The sequence below is a fragment of the Perca fluviatilis genome, chromosome 18 (genome assembly GCF_010015445.1).
Source record: "Perca fluviatilis chromosome 18, GENO_Pfluv_1.0, whole genome shotgun sequence".
Taxonomy (NCBI): Eukaryota; Metazoa; Chordata; class Actinopteri; order Perciformes; family Percidae; genus Perca; species Perca fluviatilis.
In genome coordinates, this window is record NC_053129.1 from 9,335,108 (window position 1) to 9,350,804 (window position 15,697).

At 41.7% G+C, this 15,697-nt stretch overlaps 1 protein-coding gene across 1 annotated transcript in view; it reads right to left on the reverse strand.

Annotated features, from left to right (window-relative positions):
* Positions 1-15,697, reverse strand: part of LOC120547212 (kinesin-like protein KIF13B) — a 72,282-nt gene that overhangs the window by 4,624 nt on the left and 51,961 nt on the right. The window contains 8 exon segments of the mRNA XM_039782695.1: positions 1,366-1,431; positions 7,617-7,735; positions 8,047-8,140; positions 8,789-8,845; positions 9,393-9,470; positions 11,171-11,323; positions 14,247-14,339; positions 14,921-15,097. Coding sequence (XP_039638629.1) covers positions 1,366-1,431; positions 7,617-7,735; positions 8,047-8,140; positions 8,789-8,845; positions 9,393-9,470; positions 11,171-11,323; positions 14,247-14,339; positions 14,921-15,097 — 837 coding nt within the window.

Consider the following 15,697-nt stretch of genomic DNA (forward strand, 5'->3'; position numbering starts at 1 on the left):
TTATTTTCTTTTTTAAATATTAATTTATCAGAATCATTTATTTGTCATTATAAATGATTCTGATGAAGGAATATAAAAAAAAAAATGCCGATACCAATAATTTGGGAAATGCCTAATATCGGCCGATAATATCAGCCCCTCTAGTTCATTGTACTGTCTCAAGCTAGATGCTAACTTTGTCTGTCTGTTGTTTGGCCATGCAGTGTACAGTCGATTATCTTTTTTTACTGAAAAACAACGTTGATGAGGGCCATAAAAGTAAACCACAAAACAGCAAAGTTGTGGGACGTAAAGCCAAAACGACGTGCTGAAATACAATACAATACACCTGAGAGTTTGGTGAAAATTCTTTATGGGTTCATCATTATTTACAAGTGACTTCCTCACATTACAAGTAGTCTTTTGATCCATTGGTAAAGGTATAATAATGCAATGCTTTGCTCAGAACACAATGTATAGACAAATACGTATTGCCTCTCAATCATCGCTTATGACCCTCTAGAAGTGTGTGGTGGAGTCTGTGTCTGCAGAGACCCTGCGCTCTGCCTGGATTCTCTATTTGTGTCTTTCTCTGTGTGCAGGACGTTTCTGGGCGTGGTCAAAGAGCCTTTGGGCTCCAAGTGGGTGTGTAACACCCAGCCAATAATAGCGCGCAGGGTGTACAGAGTCTCATATCGACGCACAAGTTTACTGACACACAGAAACAGACCGGATGAAGCTCTGCATTCACTCATAAACCGAAAATGTGTTTATTTGTGCTTTAGAACATAATCGCTGTGAAACAATATGAGAAAAGTGCCTTTTCTTCCTTATTACTGCTTTGTACGGCGCTCTCTCTCTTCAATCTCACTACATATTCTACCTTTACTATAAAAATATTGATTAGAGCATCTTTAGAGATCTCTACCAGCCTGTCAATACAACATACTGGTATGCATTACTGTTACATACAACAGTGAGTCTAGTCATAGCAACCTACAATATAGAACTGCCTCACCGACACCACTGTCATAAACCAAAAACCCCATTTTGGCTTTCATTGAAATCTGAATGACGTAATACATCAGAATACAAAGAATTAATAATAAAAGAAGTATAATAATTATTAAGTCTTATAAACTGTCAGGCTGGTGTGGTTATGCTCCATCCATTCTTGCTACAGAGTAACATTGTTGAGAAAAGTGCTTGGATTCAATAGAAAATATGTTTTTTTCCAAGATGACAAATGCATGGTATGGCCACACCCAGCAAGTCAGATAATGTCCATGCTTTGAATTGTATGTTGTTTAAAAAATTAATACAATTGTTAATTTAAAAAACAAAACCTGCATTCCCTATAACACCATCTGGGGTTGGAGAACTTACCAGCTGCTGGTGTTTGCTCATGTCATCATCAACACTGGCTGACTGCACCATGATGCGAGGCAAACTCTGCGACAGGAAGGGGAATTTTAAAGATGTTCAGTGAATGACATTTGAAGTGAAACAATCGCCAATCTGTAAATTAACGCTGAAAGCTTGTCAAGCTGATTTCAAGATGTAATCATGAGCAAGTAGGCGTCTTTTCAGTCCGGTTCCACCTGGAGATTAGATATTAATATAAGCCTGTAGATTTCCAAAACCTGTTCATTATACAGTGTGCATGAAGTGGTGATTAGCTGCTGGGAGGGAATTATAAAGCTCGGGCTTCAGCGTGACGGTAACAGAGCCAGTGGGGGGAAAGTTAATCTACGATTGTGAAAAGATGCCAGATACTGTAGGCAGAATTTTATGCTGTACTGCTTTCTCTGGCAGCCTAAAAAAAAAAATACTCAACTGGGATAACTAACCAGGCTAGTTGACCATCCATTATAATATATATCTGCACGGACATTTATTATAAAAGCTTAAAAACTTTGTTGTCTAACCTGGACCCCATTTTCCTATGCTTTTGTGTCATTGATGCGTCAACAATCTCTGAAATTGGTCCAGTATGAAGGAAGATCGCTGCAGTCGCTGCTTATTTTACCACTGACATACTCAAAATTATTATTAGTGTCTGACAACATTATGAAAAGGATCCCCACAGAGGTCAAACTTTTTGTTAAAGAGTAAGATCTTTTTTGTTTAAAGTGCTCATATTATGCTTTTCGGCTTTTCCTTTTCCTTTATTGGACGTTATATAACCGTTATATATCTTTTTTGTGCATGTAATAGGCTTCCAAAGTGAAAAAGACCAAAGTCCACCCCAAAGGGACTTACCATCTCCAACAGAAAACACTGTCCACAAACTGCTCCAAACAGCTCTATTGTAGTCCAGCCTTTACTTCAGAGACAAACGTGGGTCACTTTGTAACACACGTTATAATGCTCGCCTAGCTGCTAGCGTGGCACTCCCTCATACTCTGCTTCTGACTGGCTAGTAGTAGGGTTGGGTATCGTTTGGATTCCAATGCCGAACCGGTACTTTTAAAACGATTCCGATTCCTAAACCGATTCTTGAAAAACTGAAATATGACATCAAAGATGTAATATGTTTACTAGCGATCACGTGCAGTGAATGGTTAATATGCTTTGACGCCCGTTTTGGTGAGCCCAGAGGGAAAATATGGCATTTTAAAAGTAGCCTACATTTACGGTAGCTAGCTAACGGTAGACTACAGAGAAAGTGTGATATTTTTACGTCCGTTTCGGAGCGACAGAAGGAAAATATTTCAGTCGACACATTAAGTGGAACCGAAATGAAGAACTGAAATTTGCATTCTAATCCGGTCCGATTCCTACCGGTTGCTTAGGAACCGGTTCCAAAGTGGAACCGGGTTTCGGTACCCAACCCTAGCTAGTAGTCCTTACCTAGCTACTGCGCATGTGCAACTCCCAACAAAGATGGAACAGAAGTGAGATGTCTCACTCTGTAGCTAAAACAGAGAGCTCAACACACAGGGTGAAAAGAGGAGCTGCAGCAATGTGCAGTACAACAAAAACATGGTGGTTTTTGAAAATGAAATCATGTAAACCTATTCTGATATAACCTCTAAATATAGTTATGAACCTGAAAATTAGCATAATAGGAGCACTTTAACATTGTAAAACACACCGAAAAGATACTTTAAATTATCAAAAGCCGTCCAGGTTCGTCTTTCCACTGTTCCAACAATTGGTTGAAATAAACCCTTACTTCACCCATTTACATGTGGAAATGTGCTGGCTCTATACACGCTAAAAATATTGATATAATAATAATATTGAGTCTGGTGATGGCGATTTCGGAGCTGTTTCTGGTTAAACAAAAAGGATCTTACTCTTTAACAAAAAGGTCTATCTCTGTAGGGATCCTAACCATAATGTTGTCACACACTTGAAATAATAATCTGAGCCTGTCAGTGGCAAAAACTGCTTATTAAAAAACTTGCCCTATAGGATCACATTGCAGCCCTGGTCGCTGCTGTTGGTTCTCGCTCAATACTGGACCAATTTCAAAGATTTTTGTTCACATTAGTCACCTAGACACAAATGCATGAGAAAATAAGGTTAAATAAGGTCCAGGTTGAAAAACAAAAACAAATTAACCTTTAATGCATATTATCAGTATAGCACATCAATGTATTAAAAAGAATGAACATATTTAATTTATTGTAGCGATCAGCAGTCAAGATGTTGATATGAGATGCAGAAAGTGCAATAACAATATTTGTTCATCAGATCACTCAGACACATAATCACGACAAACTGGTACAACAATCAGGATAATTGCACCATAATTATAATTGCAGCCATAATCATGTATCCTTATTCTGTATTCTGGTTACCTCTTTAACACTCATTGTGATCCGTCAGCGGAGTTAATATTGTGTGTGATTTGCTTCTACGCATGTTTCTAGTTCTTGTAGAGGGTCTTATATCTCGAGAGATTTAATAAATCAAGACAATTGTTCGACTGTGTGCTTAACAGACACATTCATAGGATATTAAATCAGGATGATTGTTAGACTCTCATGCATTCCCGACATCAACCCTTCATTCTTCAAACTGAGAATCAAAATTAAGCGGTTTGATTCGGGGTCTCGTTGCACTTTAGCTCTGAGCAGAACGACAACCTACATGGACAGTAGGTCTACCGTCAGAGAGCAGGTCAAACACATGTATCCTATCCCTCTCTAGGTCACGGCAGTATACCTGCAAGTCAACACAACACATCAGGTGCACAAGAATGGCTGCCTCTGCTGTAAAACACTATTTATCTATCAGTGACTATGTTTAAACGCGCATACTGGTATTATTCCATTTTTTGCCCTTATTCTGAAAAAGACAATATTCCGACTAAGCTGTGTACATGGACAATGAAAATGAATATTCCACTAATATTCCCGTTTACGTGCAGCCGTGCAAAATAGGATTTTGACTGGGACTTATTGGACCGTGCAAACACAGCCTGCCTCTTTCATTCCTTCAACCACTTTCTTGAAAAGGTCGATGTTGCGATGTTTGTGCATATCAAAAAACCTGTTGATATCCAAGTCTTTCGTAATGTTTAAAAGTAAGTGTGCGTTTGTCCTTCCGACCATCCCTAATACTGTATCTGAAGTCTCTTTTATATAGACCTTAGTGGTCCCCTAATACTGTATCTGAAGTCTCTTTTATATAGACCTTAGTGGTCCCCTAATACTGTATCTGAAGTCTCTTTTATATAGACCTTAGTGGTCCCCTAATACTGTATCTGAAGTCTCTTTTATATAGGCCTTAGTGGTCCCCTAATACTGTATCTGAAGTCTCTTTTATATAGACCTTAGTGGTCCCCTAATACTGTATCTGAAGTCTCTTTTATATAGGCCTTAGTGGTCCCCTAATACTGTATCTGAAGTCTCTTTCCCGAAATTCAGCTTTGGTGCAGAATTCCAGCCACTAGAGCCAGTCCTACAATGAGCTTTCCTTAGGATGTGCCCTTTCTGTGTCTGAAGCTATTGAGGAGGAGAGTGGGAGGGGCAAGGTGGAGGGTGGGGGTGTGGCCTTGACCAACTGCCACTTTTCTCGTTTGAAAGCCATGATGTCTCTCTCTCATGGGTTGGCCAAATTCTCTGGGCGGGCAAAGCAGAGAAAGGGAAGGTAACCTTGCTTGTTATGACCTCATAACAAGCAGATTCCAAAACGGCTCATCTGAGCTTTCATTTTCTCAAAGGCAGAGCAGGATACCCAGGGCTCGGTTTACACCTATCACCATTTCTAGCCACTGGGGGACCATAGACAGGCTGGGGGAACTCATATTAATGTTAAAAAACCTCATAAAGTGAAATTTTCATGCCATGGGACCTTTAATCTGACTATCCAAATGGAATATGCTGTTTACATGACCCATGTCTGTGTTAAGTCCAAGTCAAGTTTAAAGTCTTGTCAATGCAAGTCCTCAAATCCATGAGGTCAAGTTCAAGTCACATCACAAGCCAGGGTAGGCAATCTATCCGCTGTACTGATTGTTTTTTTCAGCCCGGTGTTGAGATCAGGGTTACAATCCACAACCACTCATCCAATTTACAAACACCTTAACAGCCTCCTAATATTTGCCAAACTCCAGGCTTTTGTTTCTGTGTTGACCGTTTTAAACATCTGTGGCAGGCATGGTGGAGGGAAGCACTAATTCGAGCGGTGGCCTCAAACAAAGCACCAACAAGGCCTGCCAGGTTCCCCGTCCAAGCAAACACCACGGCACATGATTTCCCTGATTAGCTTCCCTCCGCGGCTCAAGGTGCTAATCAGTCGAATAAGATGCTGTAGTGTTTTGGCTGCAATGAAGAGCTGCAGACTCGCGGGTCTCGATGGCACACGATTGGAGCTCAGTGGTGAAGGGGCGGGGGCGACGAGGTTCACCTGCTCCTAATTAACCCTCTTCTACACTAAGTGTGCTTCTGTCTCAGCAGGGGCTGTTTGGCGAGCTCCTGCTTTGATCACAAACATTATACAGCATGGCAATCACTTGGGAGAACACAACTACGTTTGCACTCTCATGTGCGGATAGTTTTAGTCGTAACTTAAGTAGTCTCGCATTGCCAGGCCTTCCTCCACAGCGCTGCGGAGGAGGGTTTTGGCCCTTCCACACAGAATCCCGAGATGGGAGAAAAACGCGCTCTGGTTTATTGGCATTTCTTTAAACCAATCACAATGGTCTTGGGCAGAGCCGAGCGCTGGACGCAATAACGGCGCCTCTGCAAAATAGCCTTGGGAAGGAACTTGTTTTGGTGGAACAAAAAACTCAGATTGGACAGATAGTCTAGCTAGCTGTCTGGATTTACCCTGCACAGATCTGAGGAGCAGTTAACCATAGTCCTCAGAAATCAACTGGAGTTTAGAATGCCAACACAAAGGAAGAGGAAAGGGGACGGACATCCGGCCCAAAATGAGGGATGTCTGGCAGATCTTCCGGCGGCACCGGAGCAATCCCCTAAATGAATCGTCGTCGATACAGACTATAACTCAAGTAACGTGTGTGTCCGAGTGTCATGAATGACAGTAAAGTTTATTCTTAACATGCATAGAATACTTCCAATTTTAAGTTTACTGGAACATTTAAACTTTGTTTTATGGAAAACGAGACACAAAACACAATAATGAATGGCATTGTTGTTAATAATACTGCTGTTAATAGCAATTTCGTCTTTTCATTCGCAGTAAAACTTAGCTTAGCAGTAGCATTTTCATTTGTTTTGCTGGTTCTACTTGTAGATGGGTTGTTTCCAGTTTCGTAATATACAGTCAATTAACCAGTAATGTGACTTATAGATCATCATAGATACTCAATATATAAATTATCTTTTGGGCATTTTAGGGCTTTATTTTTATAGGACAGCTGAAGACATGAAAGGGGAGAGAGGGGGGGAATGAAATGCAGCAAAGGGCCGCAGGTCGGAGTCGAACCCGCGGCCGCTGCGTCGAGGAGTAAACCTCTATATACTGGGGCGCGCTCTACCAGGTGAGCTACCCAGGCGTCCATATAAATGATCTTAAAACTAGTTTTTACAATTACAATCTTTCATCTCAACCAATCAATGGGTATAAAGATTGACTTGCCATGGTTCGAAATAAAGCAGCAAATGATGAAGTCTTTTAAACTAATTAAAATGCCACATAATATTGAGAAAATTATGTATGTTTAATAACTGATGACTGATAATGTTTTTTTTTTTTTTAGTATAGACTATACAATGCAGGAAAGCAGAAACAACCTTCAACACCACCCTGATGAAGGCATGACTTGTTTGACTTTGAATGACTTCAAACGTTTGGTAAATATAACAAAGGTGTACTAGTGAAAAGTTCTGGCTCGAACACCTTTTAAAAACATGATATGAGTTCTACATAAAAGCACACTTTATTCCTGGTTTATTACCTCCATTTTTGCGAACTTCTCATCTTGGGCACTGAGGCATTTATGCACTTTTATCTGTTTATGATTTGTGTTTCCATCTACACGAGCTCTGTTTCCATGGCAACAGAAGAAATATGACTAGCTGCTGATGAGCAGAGGGGATATTCAGATTCAGGCTGCAGTGATGCATATAAACGTTGAAATCCCCGATAAGACAGCGAGCAGAACGTGGGCCTAAATCCAGAGCGCTGTAAGCTGACTGAACGAGTGAATGTGGTACCTGCTGATGGACGGCTGTCTGGTCTCTAGCATCTTCTTTCCCACCAGGAAGCAGGGACTTCAGCAGCTTGGGTACGGCCTTCACTGGAGGGAGATAAGACGCAGCGAAGCCTGAATGCACTGATAGAGAGAATGGAGAAAAGGAGAGAAGAAGAGGAGGTTGCAGAGGCAGAGATGGAGAAAAAACAAGGGCAGGAAGGAAAAAGGAAAGCAGGAAAAGATTACAGTTTTGAGGCAGGGAGGAGGAAATTTGTGTTGGCAAAAGAAGAAAACAAGTGCCAAACTAAGATTCAGAGCAAAAGAACAGATATAGTTGCCCATGGGCTAAAGCAAACAATTGAGCTGATGACATCAAAGGCAGCAAAAAGGGAAAGATAATTCAAAGCCACAGAAGAAATCCATTAGAAGATAAAAGGTTTTATCATTCGTACCTGTATCTGGGTGAAGGCTTTGGGATATGGAGCTAGGCACTGTGCGTATAGATGAAGGACTCACAAAAGAAAGGTCCTGGTGGCTCCCCCAGCCCTGCACACACACCACAGGCAGACACCCAGAGGATGATACACATATGGCTTAAAGGAGCATTTCAGTAATCTGTGACCTTTAGCAGACTCTATTGGTGACCAGAAAGAACTGCAACAACACTAACAGAAGCAGTTACTTCAACCATTTATCCTTTACTTCTGGCTAACTGTCATAACCGATTATCCGATTCTTTTAGCTAACTCTATCGACTGTTTATCCATTTCTTTTAGCTAACTATTTCAACCATTTTATACTGTATATCCAGTACTTTTGGATAACTCAAAGCTTACCATTTCAACTGTTTATGATGAACAAACAGAGCAATGTATCTTTTTAGGTAAAACACATGTTGACAAAGTTTGCTTTTGGGGACATCATTTGAAAGTGGTAAAAATTTCAAGTTGGAAAAAAAGATAGAATATTGTATTGTATCGTGACATTAGTATTGTGATGATATCATATCGTGAGGCCTCTGGTGATTCCCACCCCTAGATCATATATGACTCCACCTCCTTAAGTCTTTAGTATATATTATGGACACAATCTTGCAAATGAGAAAACGACAAACAGAAGAAACTGGAAGAGTGAGACACAATACATGAATGGATAGAAATTAGAAGATTAGTAGACATGATTTATGTGTCTCACCTTGACGTCATTGAGCCTATGAGTGGAGGAGTAGCGATTCAGACTGTTGGCTGACAGCTGGTTAAAGGGTTAGAGGGTTAGAACCAGGGCGGTAGTGAGACAGGTTAAAACCAGAGAGATATTAAGAAAGAAAACCTGAACCCCATAATACAAAAAAAAAATATTTTTATATATATATATATAAAATAATTTATATCTATCTTGTGGTTAGCAGTTTAAAAAAAAGCTGTGAGCACACAACAGTTTAGTTTAGTGTGGTAAAGAAATGCAGAGGAATGTAAAGAAATGCAAGTTCATCTAAGTGATGAAAAGAAGATGCATGACAAACAAAACTATACATAAATCTATTCAACACACAAAACGGCTCCGTGATACGGAGAGATCTTAGGACAGGCAAATTTTGGAAGCACACTAAAGATGGACAGGGTTTTTTTTTTATCCATGACCACAGTGGGATGTCTCTCTATCCACAGGATCCATAGCTCGAGCTAAGATTACTACCTAATTAGGTCATAACCACCTTATGTCAAAAAAACTAGAACTATTCCTTTAATGTTTGGGGTCATTAAAAAAAAACAAAAAAACAAACATTGAACTCTCTTACCTGCTGGATGTTTGGAGAGCTCAGGCAGCGTGTGGAAGCTTTCCCTCGGACTGCCAGCTGTTCCTTAACAGCCACTTCCTACACACAAACAAATGTGTTTTTTTAGCAGTTCTAATACCGTATCACTTAGTTTCTCTGTTTGGATGTTCTGTATTATTCGGTTTAATTAGATCTATGCGTTTCTTTTTTTGGCAGGGTGGAAATAATTTTTTTTCCAATTCTGGCTCTGGGTGACATTTTGGGCAAAAAAGACAATGAGGATTTAATGTGCTCATGCTTCAGAGAAAAATCAATCATTTCGGTATTCTGAGTGAAGTAAATGATACTGAATACCAAGTGATTTAGGGGCGCTTTCACACCTTCCTCGTTAAGTCCGGTTGAATCGCACTAGAGTTCGTTTGCCCCCGTTGGTTTGGGCAGGTGAGAACGCAGCAATCGCACTCGGGTGCGCACCAAAAGCGGACCAAACAAGCGCACCAAGACCTGCTTGATGAAGTGGTCTCGGGTGCGCTTTCAATCGAACTCTGGAGCGGTTTGTTTGTGGTGAGAACGCGATCCGACCTCCAGGGCTGTAGTACTTGAGTCCGGACTCGAGACGCTTTCCTGTTGTCTCGGACTTGTCTCGGACTCTGCCATTGGATTCGCCAAATATTCTAGTTGGTCTCGACCGAGTACAGCACTGTATGCTTTTATTTTAAAGTAACTTCCTCTTTCAAAACAAAACCATTGATGAAGCGCACTCATTCAGAAAAACAAGTATTAGTTTAATTCAAAATCCATCGAGAACAGGCATCGAGATTGGTCGCCTGGTACACGCCTGGCTGCGTCATTTACCTCAATCATCAGATATCAATCATTTTCATTTTGGCCACAGATACAATGTCAGCGAGCACTTTGTACTATGGATTCTTCAGGACAAGTAAAAAGTTCAAGAATGGCAACATTTCCATTTTATATTTTAAGTAAATAATCTTGCCTAATTTGACCCTTTCTTTCTAGGATCCCGACAGTCTCATTTGGACTCGGTCTTGACATGGACTTGAACCTCTTTGGACTTGGTCTTTCCCCGGTCTCGACTAGTCTTGGTCTAGGACTTGTCTTGGACTCAACAAAGGTGGACTTGACTACAGCCCTGCCGACCTGGAACCGCACCAACTATATACTGTATACTCAGCAAGTCTGAGCTAATGTCTCCTGTAGTCAGGTGTGCTTTGCAATCTGCGACGCGACAGAGCAGAAAACTGTAGCCGCTTTCAGTGTTTCTCTCACAGAAACAGACTGCGGTCAAGCTCGCCGTCCGTCACTCGCTTCTCCGTGGTCAAACCAGCCGCCATTTAATTTGGAGACACACACCGCAGAGCTGAGCGAGGTCTCGGTGATCAGAGCAGACGTAGTAACGTCGCTCGCGAAACAATGTCGGATTATTTAAATGAAATGAGCTGGTTTGACCATGAAGATGCAAAAAATATACACTAGTCCAAGAACACAGGACCAAGTTCATGTATTTACTTTCTTGCTCCCGCCAAGACACATCCGACCAATGAGCAAAGTGAACGTTCTTGCGTGGTTTGAATTGACGCTTTTTTGGTACGCTTGGATTTTCCTGAACCAAGGGGAAGTTGCTCCAAGTTTACAAACTCGACAACTGATTCGGAGCAAAGCAAACAAACTATAGGTGTGAAAACGCCCTTAAAATGGTTTGGATGTTTGGAGATCCATATCAGATCTACAAAGACGAGATTCCCATCCGAGGAGTTCATGAAGTTCTATTTCCTGACCTGTCTGAGTCTGTCCAGAGTGAGGATGTTCTCCACAGCCAGGACGCTGCGGAGGTACTTCTCTATGGCCGCCTCGCTGTCAGCTGACTGGCCGTCCTCGGTGCTGGCAGCCAGCCTGGCCAACATCTCCCTGTCCTCTGGACCATGGATGTCCTGTGGGAGCGTGGAGACACAGTGTTAAAAGCCAGGGTACCAAAAGATTAAGGGTCTGGCAGTGAGTAATGAAAATGGCCCAACTCGAGGGGCGGCACCAAGCATGCATTTGAAAATCTCCCTGCACGCAATTGGATAACGCTACAACTAATCACAACAATACACGGGATGACGTATCCAGAGCCCCATACGCTTAGCTACCAGTGGAGCTAACTGGTAGATTAAACTGTCGTCATCCGTTTAGCTCGCCTCTGGCCCGCCTGTATCAGATACACCGATGTGATTGGTGCAGCTCGGCTACCAGGGCATAGTTAATGAGCATCATTACTCAATGCCAGAGTGACTCGCTGAGCAAATTCAAATTGTTCTCTCGCGAGAACTCTGGATTTCCACGGTAGTGATTGGGTTTTACCACTTCCCATCCTTTCTGATCATTTGCATGTCTTGTGCATGATACATTTATTTTATTAAATAAACATGTTCACCAATACTTATGGTTACTGATTAAATATATCTATTAAAAAAATAGGGATTCTAATTTAGATTTGTTTTCCTGACCGATAGCAGACCCTCGTTAACCGATCATTAACTGTTAACGGACAAGCAGGCAACGGAGTCCCAGTTCCCCCACCCAGGACACTCGGACACACTTTCCGATTGCCGCATCCTCGGACAGCGGCGGACTTGTACCGGTCGCGCAGCCACGACGTTCTGTGCATTGGCGTGAACACATGCAGCCACTTTCCTGGTAAGTCTGCAACTGTCTCTCCACCACATCCACCTGCCAGGTTGTCAGCTGTGTGTATACCCGGCCGATATAACCTGCCAGTCCTATATGTATGTATGTATGTATGTATGTGTATGTATGTGTATATATATATATACAGTGCCTTGCGAAAGTATTCGGCCCCCTTGAACGTTTCGACCTTTTGCTACATTTCAGGCCTCAAACATAAAGATATAAAACTGTATTTTTTTGTGAAGAATCAACAACAAGTGGGTCCCAATTATGAAGTGGAACGAAATTCATTGGCTATTTCAAACTTTTTTAACAAATAAAAAACTGAAAAAGTGGGCGTGCAAAATTATTCAGCCCCTTTACTTTCAGTGCAGCAAACTCTCTCCAGAAGTTCAGTGAGGATCTCTGAATGATCCAATGTTGACCTAAATGACTAATGATGATAAATAGAATCCAGCTGTGTGTAATAAAGTCTCCGTATAAATGCACCTGCTCTGTGATAGTCTCAGAGGTCCGTGTAAAGCGCAGAGAGCATCATGAAGAACAAGGAACACACCAGGCAGGTCCGAGATACTGTTAGCGGAAGTTTAAAGCCGGATTTGGATACAAAAAGATTTCCCAAGCTTTAAACATCCCAAGGAGCACTGTGCAAGCGATAATATTGAAATGGAAGGAGTATCAGACCACTACAAATCTACGAAGACCCGGCCGTCCCTCTAAACTTTCAGCTCATACAATGAGAAGACTGATCAGAGATGCAGCCAAGAGGCCCATGATCACTCTGGATGAACTGCAGAGATCTACAGCTGAGGTGGGAGACTCTGTCCATAGGACAACAATCAGTCGTATACTGCACAAATCTGGCCTTTATGGAAGAGTGGCAAGAAGAAAGCCATTTCTTAAAGATATCCATAAAAAGTGTTGTTTAAAGTTTGCCAAAAGCCACCTGGGAGACACACCAAACATGTGGAAGAAGGTGCTGTGGTCAGATGAAACCAAAATCAAACTTTTTGGCAACAATGCAAAACGTTATGTTTGGCGTAAAAGCAACACAGCTCATCACCCTGAACACACCATCCCCACTGTCAAACATGGTGGTGGCAGCATCATGGTTTGGGACTGCTTTTCTTCAGCAGTGACAGGGAAGATGGTTAAAATTGATGGGAAGATGGATGGAGCCAAATACAGGACCATTCTGGAAGAAGACCTGATGGAGTCTGCAAAAGACCTGAGACTGGGGGGACGGATTTGTCTTCCAACAAGACAATGATCCAAAACATAAAGCAAAATCTACAATGGAATGGTTCACAAATAAACATATCCAGGTGTTAGAATGGCCAAGTCAAAGTCCAGACCTGAATCCAATCGAGAATCTGTGGAAAGAACTGAAAACTGCTGTTCACAAACGCTCTCCATCCAACCTCACTGAGCTCGAGCTGTTTTGCAAGGAGGAATGGGCAAAAATGTCAGTCTCTCGATGTGCAAAACTGATAGAGAAATACCCCAAGCGACTTACAGCTGTAATCGCAGCAAAAGGTGGCGCTACAAAGTATTAACTTAAGGGGGCTGAATAATTTTGCACGCCCAATATTTCAGTTTTTTATTTGTTTAAAAGGTTTGAAATATCCAATAAATTTCGTTCCACTTCATGATTGTGTCCCACTTGTTGTTGATTCTTCACAAAAAATTACAGTTTTATATCTTTATGTTTGAGGCCTGAAATGTGGCAAAAGGTCGAAAAGTTCAAGGGGGCCGAATACTTTCGCAAGGCACTGTATATATATATATATATATATATATATATATATATATATATATATATATATATATATATATATATATATATAGTTCCCCTCTATCTATCTATGCTGTGAGCAGCATCCAGCAGAGGGCCTACTTACAAACTTAGCAGAACATAAGAGCACAAATGCAACTTGCCAGTGCAAACTAACTAGCAGTTAAGTAAATAGATTGAATAGCCTTTTTTTTTTTACCTTTTTATTTTGATAATATTGTTTTTAATAGTTTAAATGAAAGTATTTAAAATCGGTCAAAAATTGTATTGTCCGTTAACAGTGACGTTATTCATCAACATAACCATGTTAACCATGTAAATTAGACATTGGCAATTTAAAAAAATATTTTATTTTCTTTCTAACAAATAACTCTGTGGCTGGTACTTACCCCTGGGATATTAGAAACGATTTCAAAGGTGACTCCACAGCCAGGGATGGTGCTGCGCTGAGACATCCTCTTCAGCAGGCTCTGAGCAAAACCCTGCCACACAAACATAACCACATGTTCGCAAATTCACTAATTAGCACTAAGTAGTCTCGCATTGCCAGACCTTCCTCTACAGCGCTGCAGAGGCGGGTCTGGCTAGTCCACACAGCATTCTGGGATGGGAGAAAAACGTGCTCTGGTTTAATGGCATTTCTTCAAACCAGTCACAATCGTCTTGGGCGCCGCTAAGCATCGGACGGAGCAACGGTGTCGCTGCAAAATAGCCTCGGGAAGGAACTTGTTTTGGTGGAACGTGTACGTTCAAAGGTTGTTTTAGTCATGCAACAGAAAACTCAGATTGGACAGATAGTCTAGCTAGCTGTCTGGATTTACCCTGCAGAGATCTGAGGAGCAGTTAACCATAGTCCTCAGAAATCCACCAGAGTTTAGAACGCCAACACAAAGAAAGAGGAAGGTGATGGACATCCGGCCGAAAATGAGGGACATCCGGCGGAATTTACGGAGGCACCTGAACAATCCCGGAAATGAAACGTCATCGACTAGTGGAAAAGTGATGGAAGGGAGAAAGCAAAAAACGGACTGCTCCTACCCATCATGCCTCGGGGGCCACCCACCTGTTTCCCGGTGACGTTGACACAGATGCGTTTCCTGAGTACCAGCTGCATCTGGGCCGGGTGGCTCAGCTGAACCACTGTGCTGACGGTCAGGTAGACCCTCTGGTCAGCTGACATCACGCGACTCAACTGGGGGCATTTGTGGACCGTCGAGTCCCAGGAGGCCTCCACCTTCACCTGGACATCGTAACATCAAAAAGCATGGAAGATGAAAGGCTATACGTTGTCATATTTGCTGAAACCGACCCTATGTTCCAGTAGAACTACATGAAGCAGGTAATAAAAAAAAAAAAATCTGGCTCCTCTGGCACCACCTACAGCCTGTAGTGCGATTTACAAAAATCCACAGCTCCCTTATCAGATGCACCAATCAGGGCCAGGGGGGTGTCTAACTGCGTGTCAATCACACATTCTCCCTTGTGGGGGGAGGGGCTTAGGAGACCGTTTGGGCTTAAGCAGAAAGGGGGGGAGGGACTGAGAAGGTGTCAATGTTCAAATTCTTTGGCTAAGTCCTGGATCTTCACAATCATACCTACAGCACCTTTAATTTAAAAAATATTAAAAAAATCATATTTTTGTTGTTATTCTGTCCTCAGATATATTAAGAACTTGGTTTATTCAAATAATGTTTGATATATTTGGCTTGCTGTTGAACTGTGTCAACGTAATGGAAGTGCATAACACATAGGGAGAACAGTATAGTTGTACTGCACATTGCTGCAGCTCCTCTTTTCACCCTGTGTGTTGAGCTCTCTGTTTTAGCTACAGAGTGAGACA